This window comes from Dermacentor andersoni, chromosome 8 (genome assembly GCF_023375885.2).
Source record: "Dermacentor andersoni chromosome 8, qqDerAnde1_hic_scaffold, whole genome shotgun sequence".
Lineage (NCBI taxonomy): Eukaryota > Metazoa > Arthropoda > Arachnida > Ixodida > Ixodidae > Dermacentor > Dermacentor andersoni.
Window position 1 is genome coordinate 147,472,570 of NC_092821.1, and position 21,773 is coordinate 147,494,342.

The following is a 21,773-nucleotide window of genomic DNA, read 5'->3' on the forward strand; positions in this document are numbered from 1 at the left end:
CACTAGTTATACTAACATAAAACTCTATGGCCATAAGCATAGAGGCGCTGCATAGAGTTTCTCACAATGTAGTGAGAAACTCTAAGCCATAAGTGTTCTGTGGCGCCGCGTCGCGGCGGCAAATATTTTCCGGATTATCTGCTTTATGGCTCACGCGCGCGCATTGCATCGACCCACTGATGCCCACTGATCGACCCACTGATGGAAAATGAAGCGCAGTTTTCTGACCCTTTGCTTTTGTATGAATGTTTCCCGGCATTGCTGCGCGCTTCCATACACGGTACGCCCGCGGCGCAGCACTTCCACAGTAAGCGACGCTCAGTTCGTCTTTTGAAAGCCCAGTGCGAAAAGCAGGCGCACACCGAGTCTGTGCGCCTGCACCAGAGGAAAGGAAAGCAGCGACAAGCGATTGTGCAAAAGCCTAGTGCAGAATCCATGCGCACACCAATCTGCGCTCAAAAAAGCGCGTGCAAGCACGTAACGAGCCGCGCCAATTCAATCCAGAAGCCACGAAAAGGGTGGGGAGCATGGAAGAAGGAAACTGAGGAGAAGCCCTACTAGGGTGGCTAGAAGGGGAGGTGTGAATACCGGCGGCGCTTTCCTTCGGGCGCGCGTGAACCCCTTGCGCACCGATGCCACCAGGGGGAACGTGGCGCTGCTCGTCGCCTGTTTTGGAGTGTTCCTCCCGACATTCCGTCATTCGAGGGCGAGATGCTGTGGACCACCAAAGTTATGTTGAGCACCGCAGCGACGCACGGCTAGTTTACTACATTGCAGGTTATGTGGTGAGAAGGCGTGTTTTGCCCACACATTGTGAAGACTACGAAGCACCATAAAGGCAATATCCCCAGAGAGCTTCCACCAGAGGCATCCAAAGAGTGGGATCTTGAGGGCCTTTTATATCGCTCAGAATCGTTCTATAAGCTGGACAATGCCCTTGAAAACAAACTCACTCGTTTATTCAGTGTAACACTCGCCGTGGTTGCTCAGTGGCTATGGTGTTGGGCTGCTGAGCACGAGGTCGTGGGATCGAATCCTGGCCACGGCGGCCGCATTTCGATGGGGCCGAACTGTGAAAACACCCGTGTACTTATATCTAGGTGCACGTTAAAGAACCCCAGGTGGTCAAAATTTCCGGAGCCCTCCTCTACGGCGTGCCTCATAATCAGAAAGTGGTTTTGGCTCGTAGAACCCCAGTTTTTTTAATTCAGTGTAACACGCTAGCATGCCAAAGCTGTGGCCGAGATTTTGCAGTCAATTGGTTAAATGTCAAAGATTGGTTGCCTAGACCATTCTGCTACCCTGACAGCCTCAGTTATACGTTTTTATTGCCTCACAAGGATTCACTTTTTGCTTAAAAGTTTCAATCAGCAGAGCAGTGAGAAGAAACGGAAAACACTGAAACCTTGTGTGTTGTAAATATTTTTGCTCACTTGTAATAATAAACGATTTCATGACCAGATCTGTTGCTTCACTGTCTGCAATCATAGTAATTTCCTTATATGAGCGTTAAAATGACATGCTACAGGTCTGCAAGCGCAGACAAAAAGTGGTTTGTAAATACGTCCAGACTTTATCAGGTAGTTTGCAGTTTACAGGTCTTACGGCACGCATACCTTGGTCAACAGCGCCGCCCCGCGGCATCGGTGCGCTGTGGGGTCACGTTTGCGCCGCCGGTAACCTACCCCCTACGCGCGCGGAGTGCGTCTATTTGTCGTACAAAAATTTCTCACGTGACCTGATCCTAGGTGCCTAGGGAAAGCATCGTGTCGTTAAGGATTCTTGAGACGGCGCGATGCTGACGCCGAGCGACGCCGTGGCGTGTTCGTTCTCTGGACCGCGCGTTGTTCAACATTGCTTATGTGATTTTACGTGCGTTGCTTGTGTGTTGGTTGTAGGTTCTGTGTTACTTGGCGGAAAGCCGTGAGTAGTGGCGGTGCGGCAGTGCGGCTTTGGCCTCGGTGAGCTCTGGTAGTACAGAATCTGCGTTGTGTGACCCGTGCTTTCTAGAGAACCCGGCGGTGGTGACAATTGAAATATCGAAGTGGCCTAGCGCTTCGGCAGCGAAGTTCTGCGATCCGCGATGTGGCGTCGCCGTGTCCGACTTTGCTTAACGGACATCGAGGGATGTGCTGCTCGCTGCAAGTCACGTAAATGCAACTGCGTCTACCGCCCACTGTTCAGCGCTGAGTGCGTGTTTGGTGTGCTGTGCTTGAAACGAGTGGTGCAGCCGTGCAGAGGGGGTGGCGAAGGAGCAGAGTGGCTTAGGGGCTCCGTTTGCGTGTTCACAGATATGTGCTCCCGTCTTGGTCTCAGCGGCTGTCGCGGGATTGTGGTGTGCTATCTCCTTGCCTAGTATGAAGTTTACGACGCGAACACACAGCATGTTCACGTTTTTCCGCGCTATATGTCATTTGCATGACGGCCGAGTTGAAAACGAGACGTACGTCTGTGTTCTTTGCGTTTGTGTATTGTAAATTACGTTCTATTGTGGAAGTTCTGGGTGTCTTATTACGCAAGGAGTGCGAACGTAAACATAAACACATGTCTGTGTGAATCAGCTACCGTATGTTGCGACGCTCTTCCGTGTGGTAGACTGATGCATGGTGTGATTTTATTGCTGTACTGTTGTAAAAACCACTTGTTTATTCACTCAATAAAGATGTACGGCTTCTTCGCCGCAGTACATTTTAGTTACGCGGTGAAGCGTACTAAAAGTTGTAGGGGGCCGCTATCAGCCAGCATAGTATGTCCACTTAGGCGACCTCAGAGGCCGCGGGTGCGCGAGTGTATAATTACAGAACTCTTATTATGTCCAGTGACGGTGGCCCCTTTTCAATTTTAGTATGTTTCACCGCAGTACATTGCTTAGGCTTCACCGCAAAATATTAGTGTATTGCGAGAAAGATAATCGTAAAAAGCCTAAATGTGCAACGTTTCTTTTTTAGCTTGCTACACCGCAGTACAGGGGTGTAAATAAGCATCATGCAGTAAAGCATACTAAGAGTGGAAGGGGCACATAGGTTTACACTGTGCTCATTATTTTCAGTTGTGACATAATTTGCAAGTGCATCTATGCTCGTGGTAAGCTTCATTGACAATTCTTTGTACATTACAAATTAATATTGCAGGGAAGCTTACTAAAGCACATTCGCCATTATGGTACGTGTTATTCACCTTCAATGCAGGAGCACAATGCGGATTCTTGCCCCTGCTTTTGGCTGGACTGCACGTGCTCTTTGAGAAATGATTCATTTCATTGGTTCATTCTTTAAGCGTGAGACCTAGCAATGGGTAGCCCAAATATATATTTGAGAACACCAAAATGAATTCAGCAGTAAGAAGCTAAAGGGTTGTTTGGGTTAGAGCAGTGGCCAAGTCCGGATATGAAAGAGGAGGAAGAAAAGCCGAGTCTTTCCACTTCAACACTGGGAGGAACAACTCCCACAAATAAATACGACTCTTACTTATTTTACTTTTGAAGATTACCGACTTGCATTGGCATTTGTTCAACAAACGCTGCATGAAGTAAGCTTCCTGCGCATATTTCACCAGCTACTGCATCATTGTTTCACATTACGAGTGAAACTGCAATTTTCTTTATGCCACAACTTGCCCACTTTTGTGTTTTGCAGTAGGATGTTAGCAGTGCTATTACGGCACTTAAATACTCATGCATAGTAGTAGAGAGAAAAAAAAAGTAAGAAAGCAGTGGCTTTTCGTGCGTAGACTATGCATACACCTGGTGCTCTTACGGTCATTTTTTGCCTATCCGCTAAACCATTCTTATCAAGAAAAGTTTATACACAATTATTGTGCAAAGTCAGACCACAACTAAACCACAGGTATCATTGGTAAGCAAAGTATATTTATTCGGTGACATTTTCTGCAGCCCTGCTATTGGGCTTTCCTTCCTTCATTTTCACCTGTGCAGATTCATTAAGAAGTGATGAGACAGTTTGACAATTTTAATCGCTGAAAGCCTTAACGAAGCCTTTTTCGGGTTGTTTATTCTTGGTTTCAGACTCTGCACATTGCATTTAAGGCGTGTTTTCTGTGTTTGTTGCTTTTTCTTTATGGGTAGGGCATGTCAACATTTTTTACACCATGTCAAGTATGTGGTGCCATAGACTTCTTAGATGGAGTCTTGCCCTTTCATTCTGTACAATATGATGTAGTTTTTTTTTGCGTCCAAGGCCGTTTTACAGCGCGATTGTAGCATTTTGCCAAGTTTTGCCTCTGTCACCCAAGCTTGAAAGATTGCTACCCACTGCTGGTGGCATGACACGTGACATTTCTTTTTCAATAAAAGGAAGTCTGTCATTTATCCTGTGCACTGGTTCTCTCTTTGAATTGCAATTTGTTGCCTATATTTGCTATTTTGTTGCATTTCAGATTACGAATGGCTATCATAATTGACATTTAACCATTTTGCACACAATGTGGATATGTAATTGCTATATATGGCCACCATAAATATAATAGAAGTTAACAATTCAAGAATAGTGCCTTTTCATGGTGATGCAGCCATGAATTGTGGCTATAAGGTACCAGCACTGCAGGTAGCACTGCTTGTGCAGAATATAGTTCAACTCTGCTACTTTCAAACATCATTGTTTTTATCTGCATTTATAGAGCTCCAGTTTCTGTGAACAACGCACATCTGGTGGAAGAGTGGCTTGCACCTGCAGTTGGGTCCAATTAATAGCCAAATTTCTGCTCGTTTTCATGTTATTAGCATATTAGTAAAGGCAGTCATTTTTATAGTACCCTGGTTGCCCAGTGTAGAAGCCGCTGCAGGGTGTCAGGATCTCATACACATTTTCAGCTTTGCAGGGGACACAGCATCTGGCACATAGTTTGTCACAGGCCATGTATTCGGGGCAAGTTGAGTTTACTCACTAGCAAAGGGTAAACCAAGCTTGTTGGATATGAAGTAAACCGCCTGTATACTCAGTGGCCTTCTTCATATCGTGTGACATATGTGGTTATAGCGGCCCTTGTTTTAAGCACTTCTTGTCCAGCAGCGGTCGTTTGCTTTTGAAACACTCAGGATAGCTTTCAGCAAGCTAGACAGGAATAACACTGAAAAACCAGCAGATGTTAATTGTAGCACTTATCATGCGAAGCTTCGTACAGTATGATGAGGGTGTTCCTCAAGGCCTTGTAGCACATGTCACGAGTTTGGAGGAACATGATTTATAGCACTTTTTTGATTGCATGCTATAGGTTTAGCAGGTGTGGCCACGGTTGAAGTGCAGTGCAAGGTCAAGAAAACAGATGTCTATGAGCAGCACCCTGGTAAAGGAGACTCTGGAAAAACTAGTGGGAAGCCTGTTGAACATCAGGTTGACCCACTTGCAGGCTCCATCAAGTAAAGTATGATAAAGAGAAGGAAGTCATCAACACGTCAGAAAGTTTTTACATCCAAACACTGTGCTAAGGCCATAACATGCCAACAAGTCTTAGTGTGCAAGCTATGCACAACCAACTACATATGCCTATGCTCGGACAAAGAACTGCTCATTGTAACTAACAAGGATGGAGTGGACAAAAAAAGAACAGCAGCTCCATTAATTTGGTTTCACTGGTATCAACAGTGTTTTGTAAGTGTACATTGCCATACTCCCCAATGCCTTCTTGGGTGACATCAGCAAGGAGCAGCTTGAGGCATGGGGTAATAGACGTCTTTACAAGCTAAACATGCATGCATGCATGGAGAGCACATTGTGTCCAAAAAGTAGGCACTTCACAGGGGCACTGGAGAAGGAACAGATTATTAACAGTGGGCAAAGACAAGCTACTAAACACCCAACACTGTTGCATGTAACGACCTCTGAAACAATCCCTTTTAAAGAGGAAATCATTTTTGTGTATCCATAAAGAGGGCAGATGGGCAAAGCCCCTTCAGTAATGCTGCCAGCTTCAAAAGCCCACTTTGCACATCCTGAATGCTTCCTTCTTACGATTTTGCTGGGTGCAAGCATTCTACTGTCCAAAAGCTGTCATTGAGAGCACTGTTGGTTTGGTGGCAATACAGTTCAGAAGCGATTGCAACAAACCTCCTTTCCTAGTTGGCCTGGATGCTCATGGTGCTTATGAAGCAGCACCATGAGGCAAGCAAGGTGAACGGATGCCTCGAAGCCCTTGTTCATTTATCACAATCTTCTGTTAGTAACAACCATGAGACTTGAAACCAATATGCACAAGTTCGGCACTCATGTGGTTACTGCGGAGGATCCATAAAAAGCACAAAAACAGAAAACTCAGGGAAAGGATAAAGCATCATTTAACACTTAGTATTGCTGCAGCCCACCTCCTTCTTTTATTTTGTCTGGTCGTGCTACATCTTTTTACTAGATATAGGCATGAACTTAGGTGATGTTCCCAATCAGTGTCCAATTTTTATATACACTACGTGCTGGTTCAAAGAGGCTCGAAACACTGCAACGGAAGAAGCTTCAAGTAGAAAAGGTGCCTGGAAGAAAAAAGAAGCTGTGCTGCAACCATCTCGGCAACATCTTGTCCCCTTAACAAAAATTGTGCTGTCACATCACTTCATACTAGGCAAGGAGCTAGCACACCACAATCCCGCGACAGCATCTAATGAGACCAAGACGGGAGCACATGTCTGTGAATTCGCAAACGGAGCCCCTAAGCCACTCTGCTACTCCGCCACCCCCTCTGCACGGCTGCACCACTCGTTTCAAGCACAGCACACCAAACACACATTCAGCGCTGAACAGTGGGCGGTCGACGCAGTTGCATTTATATGACTTGCAGCGAGCAGCACATCCCTCGATGTCCGCTAAGCAAAGTCGGACACGGCGACGTCACATTGCGGTTCGCTGCCAAGGCGCTAGGCCACTTAATTATTTCAATTGTCACCACCGCAGGGTTCTCAAGAAAGCACGGGTCACACAAGGCTGCCAGAGCTCACCGAGGCCAAAGCCGCACTGCCGCACCACCACTACTCACGGCTTTCCGCCAAGTAACACAGAACCTACAACCAACACACAAGCAACGCACGTACAATCACATGAGCAATGTTGAACAACGCGCGGTCCAGAGAACGATCACGCCGAGGACGAACACGCCACGGCGTCGCTCGGCGCCAGCATCGCGCCTTCTCAAAAAATCCCTAAACGATGCTGTCCGCACGCCTCACGCCAATCTGCGCTCGAAAAAGCGATCGCATAACGGCCTAGTGCAGAAACCAGACGCACACGAATCTGCGCTCCGAAAGGCGCGCGCAAACACGTAGCGAGCCGCGGCAATCCAATCCAGAAGCCACAAGAAGAGGGTGAGTAATGACGAGAGCAGTAATGTGTGACACGTTACCGCACGTTTGCACACGAAGGGGAAAAGGTGCGGTGGAAACAGGAGCACTTTGTTTTTGCTCTGGCGGCCTCGCTCCATCCAGTGCTTTAGTGCCGAGCCCTCTAAATTGATGCCTCCCGCCTTGTAACAGTATGTCATGCGCGTAACTTTGGATCTGTGGTCGACATTGTAATAACACTAATACGGTATACTACACAGGTAGTCTGTCTGCTGTTTTTAGGATAACTATTACGAGCTACCCGGACAAACTCTACACACTCGTGATGTTTACAACTAAAAGAACATTTTTCCTGGTTGCGCGAGGAGCACATGTTGCACTTTGCGGAAGACACGCGGAGAAGTGCGCAAGGCAAATATCCCTGCATGTTTGTACCGTCATTTGTCTAATTTGTTTTACTTTGCCACTGCTGTCGTTACAGCTTCTGCAGATGTTAATTGTGCCCGTCAAGATCTAGCCGATCTCTGCACCGTTGACAACAATTAGCTGCAAGTTCTGATTGCAGCTGGTTGGCTCAGTCCAGAATCTGGTATGCACATCCATTTGGTTAAGGCATGCTGATGCTTCTAATACTTGAGCTGCTACAATAAAGGAAGATTGAATTAAATGTTGTTTGAGTGATGCGTGACACCCTATCGCTGTTGTGCTAAACAGGTGGCAAGGCATCTTCAGATTTCGGCCAGTAAGGCTGGCCAGTTATGTGTTGGAAGTTCCCACAATGCATTAAATGTGCATATAAGATTGTCTAGGCCAGAACTCTTATATTACTGTGGTGCCCTTGGTGCCTGATGCTATCACAAAAGAAACTAAAAGAATCCAGAAAATTTGTGTCCAGCTGTCTCAAGACAATAAATCATACAGACATAATTGTGTTGCGAACTACGACTGAACCTCTGCAGCTGTGAGTAATTTCCCTGTGGGAATACTCTTGCTTACCAAAGTCTTTTGTGTCGGGTGCACTGTCACTTGCCAGTTGCATCCTCACACTCTGACTCATTGTCATAAGACTGTCTATCTGTACAATGCAGTTCCTGCGCCACAAGTGATGCGTGTGAGTGGTGGCGAAAGTGTTAGTATGTATTCGGTCTCGTAGATAGGAAATGCCAGTCGCCCGAAACAATTGCTTAAATTGTTTCGGCATCAGAAATAGCTCTGCTAGCCTGCATATATGCTTAGATGTATGTCTCGGTGTTTGTCTGAGTTGTGATTGGCAACTGTTGGTGTATTGTTCTTATGGTGGTATATTATTTAAACTTTGCCACTTGCTCTGGGCTTCATGTGTAGCAGTGTGGTGTACTCTGCATTTCATTCTTACATGGTTGTGTGGCTGCAATGAAACCTTTTGAAGTGAATTTCTTTGGCTCTTTCGACCATTTTCGTTGTTCCTTGGTGGTCTGACTCTGCAAGGAAAACATTTTCGCTCTTTCTTCTTTCATTTGCTTGTTCTTTTGTTTGCTCACCCTTTCACTCCTTTAGGCTATTTGCTTACATTGACAGTCATCATCTATGGTCCCTGCACATTTTCTTCACTCAAGTGCACACTCTAATTTGCCAGCAATCTTACCAACAATAGCTTAGGACTTCCGCTCTTGCTTGCTAACATTGCACATCTTTGATAAAGTTTTGTCAAACTTCTGTTACTACAGAAAACCATTTCTTGAGGAGTTGTATGTCATTGTTCATGGCCTACAAAAGGGTCGAGCATTGTCACTGCCTTGCATGGAACATCGCATCGTGGTAGATGTGTTAAGCATAAATATAATTATGCGGTTGTGTGTGTCAAAGCTACAATCAGATTAGGAAGCACGCCGTAGTGGCAGACTAAGGATTTTGACACCATCGTGTTCTTTAAAGGGTCCCTGGTATGGTTCAGGACCTGCTGTGGTTGCTTAGTGGCTATGGTTTGTAGACGCATAGGGTACAACATTGGCACCACAATTTGCATGAAACATATCATATTAAGAGAGCTAAAGGCAATTGCAAGTCACCCTCCGCCACAGCCATACATTTTCTCCTGAACTCATTCACCGAGTGATCGGGCTTAAGCTCCACCTTCACTGGCTCTACGTGATGATGGAATGTCATGTTGTCTACTTCCGGTTGTCTTGGAGCCAGTGTGCGAAGCCTCTGCAACCTCCCTTCCAGCCACCTGGCAGTCGATCGCAAGCATGAGCTTTCGAAGCAGTGTGCGTTGCGAGCATTCTTTAGCAGCGCGAAGTGTGTCCGGTATTCCAGTAACCACAGCCGAGCTGGATGCTTTGACGGGTGTGTGGAGGCATAAACTAAAGCCCCTCCCCATACTACTATTGCTGCGATGAAGGAGTTTTAGCTTAGACGTACGTGAGCAGCCTGATCGGTCTACATGGCCCACGCACCTGGTGCTGCAGAGCTTAAGCAGCCAAACAAAGAGCTAATATTGCTGTGACCAAGCCTAAAAACTTCTAAACATTTATAGAAACATGTTCCTACTAAAAATTTGCACTGGCAGGAAAATACAATGCACTTAGTTACTGAATATTAGTTGTGTGGTTGAGCACTCTGCCACCAAGGGGCTGCACCATGCAGGCCGTTCACATTTGCGCCTCCACTCATCCCGTAAAATGCCCAGGCGCAGTCCGCTTGTGCTTGAGTTTATCCGAATGCCAGACATGCGAGAGACACTGTTGTGGACACTGTTGGACGACATTATCGAAAGACGGCCGAATGCTTATAAAAATTCTAGGTACAAATTACATCAATGGAAACCATAAACATTCTGTTGTGTCCTAACAACACACAAAAATTAAAGTAAGCATGTCATTTCATTCACATTAAAATACTTCTAATAGCTTCAAAGAAAAATTTTGTGACGAAGCAGGCGCATGCTCTACGTCGTGCCCCCAGTGCATGTAGCAAGCGTACAGGCAACCACCTGCACAACGTGTAGCGAGATGCTCCACTGCACCGACACAATGTTGCCAACAACATCACTCCGTCTCCGGTAGTACAGTTGCGAGCGCCACCAGGCGGTGGTCCACTCGCAATGCGTGATTGCGTACCTCAAATGTCAAAACAAGCAACATCCGGGGCATAACCTTATTTAGAGGAGGCATTAGTCAGTGCGACACTGAGGCCGACACAAGCAGATCACATGCTGGACCACAGGCTAGAAAATAACGTAGTTTCATTGTGTTTACGTGCAACTGAACGATGTGGGAATAAGGACAAAAGAGAAATAGAGTCGAACCCACATTTAACAATACTGATTTAAGTGCCACAAAAATGCCATTGTTATAACTGGGTTGCATGAAAAAAAAATCAAAATGGGGGATGGCATAGCTGTTCCAAGAAACTATAATGGGGGAGTTGTCAGTTCTCCTCCCCACCACCTTCCTCCATCTGGATTCTGATTGTGTTGACTTGTTTAACTGTTTAACTCTGCTTCCTGTGCGCTCCGATCACATGTTGTTGACCAGTGCGGCTGTTGGCAGTCAAGAACAGCACTGCTGTAAGAACTGCAAAGAATGGACATACAAGCTAGACATACGACATACATACGAGAATGGACATACGAGCAAATGACATACGAGCTCCTCTGAGGAATCGCGCTGGTGGCCCCAAAAGGTGCCTTTTAACTATGCGGGAAGGTTGCCGTGGCAGTATCTCAGCTTGAGAAATCCAGAAGGAACGCTGGAGCAAGATCGCCACAAGCATCTCGCCACGTACTTCCCACTGGCTTCCTCGAAAACCGCATGTTCGACAGCTTTGCTTGCTTTATGCGAAGCTTGCCGACATCCTTCTCCAAGACATTTAGGTGCTCCATATAGTGAAGCGGAAGGTCCCTTGTGAGAACAAGCTCGTGAGTGACGGAATCATATACAGTACCTCCTGCGGGGACAATGTTGAGGCAGCCTGCTCTACCGCGTCAGCGCTGCCGTAGTGGCCATCACTGTTGCTATTCGTGCGAGCACGTTCGCGACAATCACCTCATTGGTTAGAAACACTTCGTTTCCAAATTTATAGCAGTACGCTTTCTTTTCACTGGCAATGTCGTGCATTGCTGATGATCAGCGGGTGGATCAGCCATCTCCCATTTTAGTGGCAGGTCAAACAAGGCTGAGAAACAATGTGGTCAGGAATGACTTCAATGCAACGAACAAAGACAAGCACAAGCGACCTAATCCGTTAGCAGAACTGCTCAGAATGAGGGCCAAAGAATAAAGAACCAACTGTGAGGGCCGAGCAAGCAATCTGGGACCACCGCCGGCAGCATTGTCAGCTTGTTTGGCGTGGTCTGTGTTTCGGAGGGTGGTGCAGCACACAGCTATGGGCACAGTCTATTCGTGTTTGGAGGGGTGGAAGGGCGACGAAAGAAATGCGCGCGAGGCTGATAAGCACGAGGCGGCAGTTGGGGTGCCGGACAATCATGCAGTGGCTTGCGTTTCACTTTTCTTTTTTTCTTTTCAAGGATTTCGTATTCCATTACCTTTCGGTATGGATGCCCAGCAGCCATACTTCATCGTTATAAATGATAATGCATAGTGAGGACATTGAAGTAAGCAGGTTATTTCCCCATAAAAAACTTACAAAAGTTTATGGTGCAGCAGCTTTTCATTGTTATAACCGATATATTGTTGAAACCGGTATAGTTATAAGTTGGTTTGACTGTACATCTCTCTTGCTGTGGTGCAAAGTAAAACAAGAACACTACGGACATTTGGTCTACGTGTTATATTATTTCACTAAACTTTAGTTCGTCTCTTGAGACAACACATTACACAAATAACACAGGTTGCCTTGAATAATTCTTGAAGTGTCACATGTCACTATGAGCAACATCACAGCATACACATGTACACCCGTGAGCAAAAGTATGCGGACCACAGGGTCACCAAACAAACATAATTTCTTCGTAATTAACACGCGTAAGCGGAAACTGACGAGTGCATTAGAAAATTTGTAATGTTAAGTTTGGACTGCAGTGTTTAATTTCTAGTTGCGTTCACAGACAGAGGAGAAAATGGGTTTTATCGCGCAATCCCTGGTCCGTATACTTTTGCTCACGGGTGTACGTAGGTGCTTTTGCTGATATAAGTCATCCCCTCATCTTGGGGCGAAGGCCCGTGAGGAAAAGGGCAAACGGTGTTTCATTCGAAATTTAAGCTCTCTCTGTGGTGTGTAGCGCTGTAATTTTAGCATCCTTGATTGTGAGCGCACATTGTATGCACTGCGCTTGTCAGCTCAAAATGGCCAGACCTCGAGGGGCCCCTTAATGCAAAAGCGAAGGAAAATTGGGTGGGGGAACTGGCAATTATGTCATAAACTCTAGAATTAGAAGATGAGAGATGTGGCAGACTTCATGGAAAAAAATTGCCTCCGAGTAATGAACACCTTCTTCTGGAAGCGGAATAACAGGAAGTGGGCCTGAAAAAGTCGTAATGGGGACACAAGAAATAAAATAGATTTCATACTCTGTGCCAACCTTAGCATAGTGCAAGTTGTAGAAGTGTGAGGTAGGGTAAATAGCAGTGATCATAGGTTAGAGAGGTCTAGGATTGTTCTCAATTTGAAGAGAGAAAGATCTAATTAGTTAAGAGGGAACAGGCCAGCCAACCTAGACACAGTCAGGGTAAATGTGGATGTCAAGACAGGGGTAATTGGAGATCACTGGGAGAGGCTGCTCAGGGTATTGAACAATGGCACATACTGAGTGCCGCATACCCAGTGACCCAACCCCAGCATCAAAGAAGTTTGTTGACGAACATTGTTTAACTGCGCGAACAAACGAACCACAAAGAGAGCGAGGGACAAGGACGGGCGCAGTCCTTGTCCCTCGCTCTCTTTGTGGTTCGTTTGTTCGTGCAGTTAAACAATGTTCGCTAATATCTACCAACTCGCCCAACAACAAGTTCTTCTTAACTAAGTTTGTTGAATAGCAGCACATACTCATTGTTACATGCTCAGCGGCTGAAGTTGGGCCGGCAGTTAATTTTGAACCCCGTTCCCAAGGAGAGAGCAGCAACCAAATGCTCTACCCATTTGATCATAGACTACACACCGACCCAAGTTAGCAGGAAAGAGGTTATGTGTGGTCATGCATACATACGTACTGACCTACCGCTAATTGAGTAAAGTTCTTAAAGACCGCTGTTGCATTAAAAATGAACTTTGGAAAAGCAATGTAATGTGTAGGGCAGGTAACCGATGGCCTATCGGGGTTACTGAATTGGTACCAATGGAACTGACATGCAATCGTGGACAGCAGACAGGTAGTGCGAGGAAATAGAAAATTTACTAGCACGGGATGGTATCATCTGGCACAAGACATGGGGTGATTGAGGATCCTACAGTTGACATTAAATTGGCTGATGGCAATGACCTTAGGATGTTGCAATAACTTTTCATTAGTTGGACTGCACCAATAGCTTTAAAATGCATGAGATGAAGAAGTGTCTCAAATATGTTCTGCTGTCGTAAGCCTTCCACAACAAGGTTGCCCTCCTTTCAAGTATTCAATGTGGATTGTCCTTTGTAGCCCTTTAGGAATACTGAACCGGAAGGGTTATTTTGTGTTCCTTGGCTATGCATTGCGAAGTTCCCCTGTATTTGTTCTATTGTATCTACCTCTTGCTCTTGATGCTGTAACAGGACTGCAATCGCCCCACTTGTTTTTTGCAGGCCTCACAAATGCAATGAGCCTAGCTGAAAGCATCACCGCCAAAATGGCATGCCACACCCCTTCAAAGGTTGTTGGTCAGGTCGATGTTGGCATGCAGTGCAGCTTGCCTCTCGCTGACAAGTCTGTCGGTTGCTCGTTGAAACCAGGGAGCGAGTCTAGGAGCGTGCAGACTACGGAGGCTGTGGAACAGTTAAGCTCCACCTCAGGTAGGCAGTGACCGGCACTTCTCTTACATTCGCTTGCATGTGTGAGTGTGGCAAATGGCCAAGTCTGCCTAGCTTGGCACGACTTGCTCAGGTGTGTGTGATGTGCTGCTGAGGACAAATTGGCAGGTTTTTTATTCTTGTCAGTATACTGATTGAGGCAAAATGCAAAAATAATGCTCTGCTGAACACATTGAAGCACCTTAGATTGCAGAGCTTAATGCAGAGCTGTCTTGACCTGGTGTTGTTGTAGTCCTTACATTGCTTTATTATAACCTTACACCCAGTGAGTCTCTTAGTTATGTATAGATTGGTGTACGAGTGTAAGAACATGAATGTAGATCAATGCAGAATGTAAGTTGACTTCTGGGTTTAATAAATAAAGGGAAAATCAGACATCCACCCATTCGTAGCAATTGCTACAAAGGAAACCCATATGGGTACCTAGAAAGAAAAGCCTCAGAGTTGAAGAAAAATTCGTCCTGCTCCTGGACTCAAACCCGGGAGCACCACCTTTCTGGGGCAGCCGCTCTACCATCTGACCTAACCAGGCAGCTAGCAGATGGCACGGCGAAGTCGAATTTGTCGATAAAATGTGACAAAGGCAAGTGTTTGATGTAGTAGTTCTACGGAAACCCGCAAGGTGGAGAGAAGTAATTAATAAAGGGAAAATCAGACATCCACCCATTCATAGCAATTGCTACAAAGGAAACCCATACGGGTTATTTGAAAGAAAAGCCTGAGAGTTGAAGAAAAATTCGTCCTGGTCCGGTACTCGAGCCCGGGACAACCGCCTTTCCGGGGCAGCCGCTCTACCATCTGACCTAACCAAGCAGCTAGCAGATGGCACGGCGAAGTCGAATTTGTCGACAACACGAGACAAAGGCAAGTGTTTGACATAGTAGTTCTGCGGAAACCCGCAAGGTGGAGAGAAGTAAATAATAAAGGGAAAATCAGACATCCACCCATTCGTAGCAATCGCTACAAAGGAAACCCATACAGGTTCGTCGAAAAAGAAGCCTGTTCGTTTTTCTGCGAAACATAAGATAGGTTGCATATGCCCGTTAGTTGATAATTTGCTGAAGGATAAGCAAGTGAAGGGAAAATGCACTGTCAAACGTGAACAGGTACATGACTTTTGCTACGCAGGTTGTGTATGCCATTCCATTATCTTGTGGTCGAGAGTACTTGGGACAAACGAGGCGATGTGTGAATGTTCGACTTCGGGAGCATGAGCTATCTCTTCAAGGGGTTGCGCCACTTGATCTCTCGGAGCACTGCGAGTCGTGCGGTTGTCGCCTCGAATTTAAAAAAAACTAGTGTCATTTTTTTAAACACTTAAGCCAATTGACAAGGGAAATCGCCGAAGCTAACAATATAAAGTTTAGGGACAAAGCGTGTATCAGTGAATCGTCTATCACTCTTCATGACAAGGAGCTGCATTACCTATGTCAATTTTGATTTTGCATCAGTTTGTCACAGTTGCCTCGATGCATCTCTGTATCTTGTGCATGTCATGGTTATCAAATGGCACCTATATATATGTTAGACATATCTTCTATAAATTATCAGTTGAGAGTTAGCGCCGTGTCGTCGTTTTATACCTTCTGTTGACCTTGTCTTGTGTTGCGCTGTAACAAACCTTACTATGAATGTGGAAGTGGGTTTGCACAAGGCTTGCTCTACAAGTGACGGTCAGGGAAGAGCACAATGTTCCTCCACTCCGCAACGCAAAAAGGCACTTGGCAGGGTTCATCGACTCTGATACTGCGCAGACAAGGCTCCAGAGTCAGTCAGCGACTGCGAATCAAGCCGACTCGCAGTCGCTAGTCCATGTGAAAGAGGCACCGGTAACCAGTAGCTTGTGTAGAGGAGCTGCTGTTGCAGCGAAGTTGCGTGTAAATTGACGAAAATATGACGCCAAGCCGAGGAAATTGCGTAATCTTTCTTTTGCTGGGGGCGAGAAAACTGAAAAACAGCACTAATCTTTTCGGGGTCTGGCTGGATGCCATCTTTTGAGACGACGTGGCCCAACACTATTATGCTCTTGCTTGCAAATTTGCATTTTTTTGTATTGATTTGGAGACCAGCATTTGCAAGGCACTTGAGAACTTCGTCTAATTGATGAAGATGTTGGCTGAAGTCAGACGAAAAGATGACAATATCGTCCAGATAACAGAGGCAGGTCTTCCACTTCAGACCACGAAGTATGTTGTCTATCACGCGCTCAAATGTGGTAGGAGCGTTGCAAAGGCCAAAAGGCATCACATTAAATTCATAAAGTCCGTCTGGTGTAGCGAATGCGGTCTTTTTTTTGTCAGACTTGTTCATCGGATTTAGCCAATATCCTGATCGAAGATTAATGCCGGAGAAATACTCCGCCCCTTGTAGTGTGTCCAAAGCGTCGTCGATTCGAGGTATTGGATATACGTCCTTATGTGTGATCTTATTGAGCGCTCGATAATCGACGCAAAAGTGAACGGAGCCATCTTTTTTCTTTACCAGAACCACGGGAGAAGCCCATGGGCTAGATGAAGGCCGTATTATCTTCCGCGCAAGCATGTCAGCAACCTGTTGTTCAATGCTCTTGCGTTCAGACGGCGATACACGATAGGGGCGTCGTCGTATTATAGCGGAACCATCGGTTTGGATGCGGTGTGTAGCCGCAGAAGTTTGGCGCAACACAGGGGAACATCTATCGAAAGAGGCTTTGTACTTTACCAAGACCACCAGTAAGGCTTCGGTCTGCGCGGCGGTTAGGTCAGAACCAAGAACAGCTGGAGGAGGGAAAGAAGAATCCAAACCTGAGGTTGGTGCTGGCGATGAGCAAGGGCAAAGCGTAACTATAGAGATAGGTTGAGTGTCAGTGAGGGTTGCCACAGTCATCCCTTTGGTCAGCATCACTGGATCTGGGGTCGTGTTGCAAGCAGACAGAAGGTTGCGGCCACGTGAAAACCGGACGAGACAGGTGGCAATGAGAATTCCGCGAGAAGTACAGCGGGAAGTAGGGGCGACTAGCGCCTCTCTGTCGGTGATCTCACTGGATGTTACTGTTACAACGTCTTCGTGACCAGGACGCAGGACGGAGTCTACAGCGATGGCCAAGTTCACGCATGAAAGTGAAGAGTCCATAACAGGTGCAAGCGCTGTATCCGTGATATGGACAACTTCCTCTCTACATGAAATGGCGGCTGAAGCAGAATGTAGGAAGTCCCAACCCAGTATAAGCTCATGGATACATGTTGGAAGGATGAGAAACTCAATATGGTGGCGTATGCTGTCGATGAGAATACAAGCAGTACACTGTCTGCGGGGTGAATGAATGCATTATTAGCACCACGCAAAATAGGTTCAAGATGAGGCTTTTTGGCTTTCCGGAGCCGGAAACACAGATCACTACGAAGAACAGAAACAGTGGCACCGATATCGATAAGAGCTGACGCAGGAACACCTTTGACAGTTACAGAAAGCATATTGGCTGGGCGAACAGGAGAAATTTTTGAAGACTGATAAGAAGCAGTTTCCCCTCCAGAAACTGCAACAGTTAGTTTTCCGAGTGCTGGTCGACAAGATGGGAAGTGGGGCGAAGCGGTGATGTAGAGCACCGGTAAGGCGAAGGAGAATGACGTCCAGCCGAACGGGAACTATGAGGCAGATTGGGAGCAGCTGGAGGAGACGGAGAACGCTGTTGTGGGAACGAGTACGATCCGGGATAGTGGGCGTCTGGACGGCGAGTGCGGTCTCTCTCGTGCTCAGCATGGCCTCATCTTTCATCTTGCTGGCGACAGTGGCAGAAGCGAGATATATGGCCACGTATACCACAGTAAAAACAAAGCGGACGAGGTGGAAGCCACTGAGGGTAGGATGGCGCAGCAAGTTCTCTGGTTCCCGTCGAAGCCAAATGGTCATAGGAAACGTCAATAGGCACAGAGGTCATGGTAGGGGTGGGTAGCGAAGCAACATACGCGTAGGTAGGTGTGGGGCGCACTACTGGAGCAAGAGGTGTCGTGGGTGTAGTCATCGCTGTCAACTCTTGCTTGACGACCTCGTGCAAGTTGAAGGTGGGGGTTGGGGCGCAGGCAGCAGGTGGGCGCCTTAGGTCTTGTATTTGAAGCTCTTTGCGGATGATGGTGCGGATAAGAGCATGCAGATCTGAAGAATGGGGAACCTGGGGATCTCTGCTGTCATGTTGAAGACGAATAGACTGCAGCTCGTCTAGGTGTTGACACGTGGAAGTGATGTCTTGGACAGAAGTCGGATTTCGCACGATTAAGGCGTTGAACGCGACAGACCCGATGCCTATTAATATGTGGCCAACGCGTTCGGCTTCCATCATGCTAGGGTTCGCACGGCGGCACAGAACCAAGACATCCTCTATGTATGAGGTGTAAGACTCCTGTGGAAGTTGGAGGCACGTGCCCAGCTTCTGTTTGGCGACTTCTGCACGGCCAGATGAGGAAGCGAAGATTTGCTGCAGCTTGGAGGTATACGTGGACCAATCCACGTTGTGGGATTTGTGGTTGAAATACCACTTCTTTGCAACACCGGTCAAGTAGAATGCGACGTGCCTCAATTTCTGGGTGTCGTTCCACTTGTGGCAAGAACTCACGCAGTCGTAGTGGTTGATCCAATCGTCGACGTCATCACCGCGGAGTCCCGCAATGACAAGGGGATCGCGCTGAGGTCTCGTCACAGTCCAAGAGGGCGCCGCAGGCAGGGTCGTCGGTGTGGTAGGGTTAGAAGCGCCGAAAGAGCTGGGGTTGGAAGTGTCCATCGTTGTAGGGATAGCCGGGCGCAGGCGACGACCAGAACGTAGCTCCAGGAAGGACGGGAACGCGAGAGGATGTCGGGGTCTTGACGTACCTCCACCACTTTATAATACTGAGACCGACCAAGTTGTCCAGCGCTGTTTATTCCCCAAAAAAAGGCAACGCTCCAGCTCATGCGCGAAGAAGTCGAAGAACAGGGAAGATGATGATGGCTATGTACAAATGAAAACGACGAAGTACGTTAATACAGTAGAACCGCGCTGTTACGTTCCTCACTGCTGCGTTTTCCCGAGCTGCTCCGACGCGCTTTCTCCGCAACAATACTAAACAATCATTAGCACGTTAGCATGAGTACGCCAAAGAGAGCAAAATTTTCCGCGGATATTCCTTCGTCCGTTGCCATTGTCGTGGCGCGGTGACGACGAGGAGCACGAGCCGCATGATGCTGGGGAGTTGCCAAATCCTAGCTTTGGAGAAGCCGTCGCGACTCTGGACCTCCTCTGCAGGTACGTCGCGCCTCACAGCGACGCTGACAGCAATGCCGCCTTCCAGGCTATTGAGAAACGAGTGGTGATTTCTAGCGAGCGAAAGAAACGCCAAGCCACCATTCTAGACTTTTTGAAGTCCTAAGCGCACTTTGTGGAAATAAATTGTCTGTAGTTGAAGCTGCACTTTTTTCATTCATTTTTGGAGCTTTCCTCACTTGCGTTTTCCCGGCTGTTATGTTTTTTTTTCCTCGGTCCAGTGAAAAATGTATGAACGGGGTTCCACTCTACTGCTTACAGTATATTGTTGAATTACCCGCCGTGGTTGCTCAGTGGCTATGGTGTTAGGCTACTGAGCACGAGGTCACGGGATCGAATCCCGGCCACGGCGGCAGCATTTCGATGGGGGCGAAATGAGAAGCACCCGTGTACTTAAATATAGGTGCACGTTAAAGAACCCCAGGTGGTCGAAATTTCCGGAGTCCTCCACTACGGCGTGCCTCATAATCAAAGTGGTTTTGGCACGTAAAACCCCATAATTTAATTTAATATTGTTGAATTTTCTGTTTCAAATGCTGGCATCGACGTTCTGAGTGTGCGCAGTCGGTCCAATATTTTTTCTCTTGTCCACTACCCATCCGGTGCCGATATTAATGTTCTTGTGTGTTTTTTAATTTTTTTTATTTCATTCGGGCCAACAAATACATCCTTTTCCTCAATAGTGACCTTAACATTGAAATGCTAAAAATTTCAAGGGCACAGAATGACTTGTCATTGCTACTGCAGTCACATGGTTTTGTAAACACTATTGAGAAGTCTACTCACATTACCTATTCATCAACTACCCTTATTGGTCTTTTGATCACGAACACTGAAAAAAAATGTTTCTGTAGTGGTTCGATTGCAAGCGGTCACCACCTTCCCATCTTTGCTTTCATCGAAAATGAAGCGTCAATCAAGAAACCTTTTGAGCCATCGCGGCGTCTCCAAGATATAAAAGAGTGCTTTTAGAGGCTTTTCATGAGGATGTCGAAACTCATGATGGCGCCAAGTTCTTGCAATACGTGACACAAATTTCATGTACGAGACTTTCATTACTGATCTATTAACACCCTACAAAAAACACTTCCCCTATGTTGCACACTGTAGAAGTAAGAATTCACGAAAGCCATGACTAACCAGTAACCTTCGCAGCCAAATCAAACTAAAAAAACTGCCTTTACTGGGATTTTATTAAAAACAGAAATCCTAGCAAGTGGGAAACTGTTATGTAGTTTGAAATCGCTTTAATGCCAGACTTAAGAGTGCGAAGGACGAGTATTATGCCATGTTTTTCCGTCATGGCCAACAATACTGAGCTGCTGTGGAAATGACTAAACGCCATAATTTATCCTAAGGCTGACTGTACAATTTCAGGTCTGTGCATTAATGGTCAAATGAAAGATCGAATAGACTTGTCAAATGCACTGAATAACCATTTTGTTGCAGTAGGCCAGCCAAATCCTTACAACGTAAATCCGTATCCTATTCGGGAAACCAGCACACTCTCTTCTAGTGTGATGTTTTTTCCGACAACAGAGGTTGAAGTTGTAGGTTAACAGCCTAAAGAATTCAAGAACACTTGATGCAAAAGACATGCAAATTCGCCGTATCAAATATATTATAAACATCATTCATCCTGTCCTCATGAAAATGTTTAATTTAGTGCATGAAACTAGCTGTTTTCCGCAAAACATGCAAACGGCGAGGGTAAGTGCAATTCAAAAGGGTGGTGATAAAGCAAACTTTAGGCCAATATCTATACTACCAGTGTCATCCAAAGGATTGAAAAAGATTATGCATGTGCGGCTGTTTGGATTCCTAAATAAACACAGGCTAATCTACAAGCCCCAATAAGGTGTTTTGAAAGGCAAATGTACAGAACAAGCTCTTCTTGCTAAAAAAAAACTTATAATTGATGCCTTTGAGGATAAACACCATGTCTTAGGTGTATACATTGACTTTGTAAAGCTTTTGACTACGTGCAACGTAATCTATTACGGTATAAATCTAGAACAGTATGGCATGCGTGGGAAGTCAGTTTCTTTCACATTGTAATTTCAATTCACAGTCAAACAACATTAACACTGGACTGCCTCAAGGTAGCAAGCATACTTGGGCCGTTCTTGTTCATTGGCTGTATAAACGACATTTTTGGCTCTTACAAATTGTCAATGGGTTGGCTATGCAGATGATAAAGCACCTTTCTTGGGGGGGGTATAAAGCCAGGTAGGATGGTGTCTTTAGCAAATGATGTGCTTGCACAGCTATTAAATTGGT

General features: G+C 46.2%; 1 protein-coding gene across 6 annotated transcripts in view; it reads left to right on the forward strand.

The window, feature by feature from the left end:
- Positions 1-7,301: 7,301 nt before the first annotated feature.
- LOC129384294 (uncharacterized) overlaps positions 7,302-21,773 on the forward strand; it is a 117,284-nt gene continuing 102,812 nt past the window's right edge. For 4 of the 6 annotated variants that reach the window (XR_011896177.1, XR_011896176.1, XR_011896178.1 and 1 more), the window contains exons 1-2: positions 7,303-7,868; positions 13,997-14,203. Coding sequence is in view for 3 of the 6 variants with exons in the window: in XM_072290031.1 (XP_072146132.1) it covers positions 14,011-14,203 (193 nt within the window). In the remaining 3 variants the exon portion in view is untranslated. Of the gene's footprint in view, positions 7,869-13,996; positions 14,204-21,773 lie in introns of all 6 variants that reach the window. The other 2 variants (XM_072290030.1, XM_072290029.1) reach the window with 2 other exon arrangements.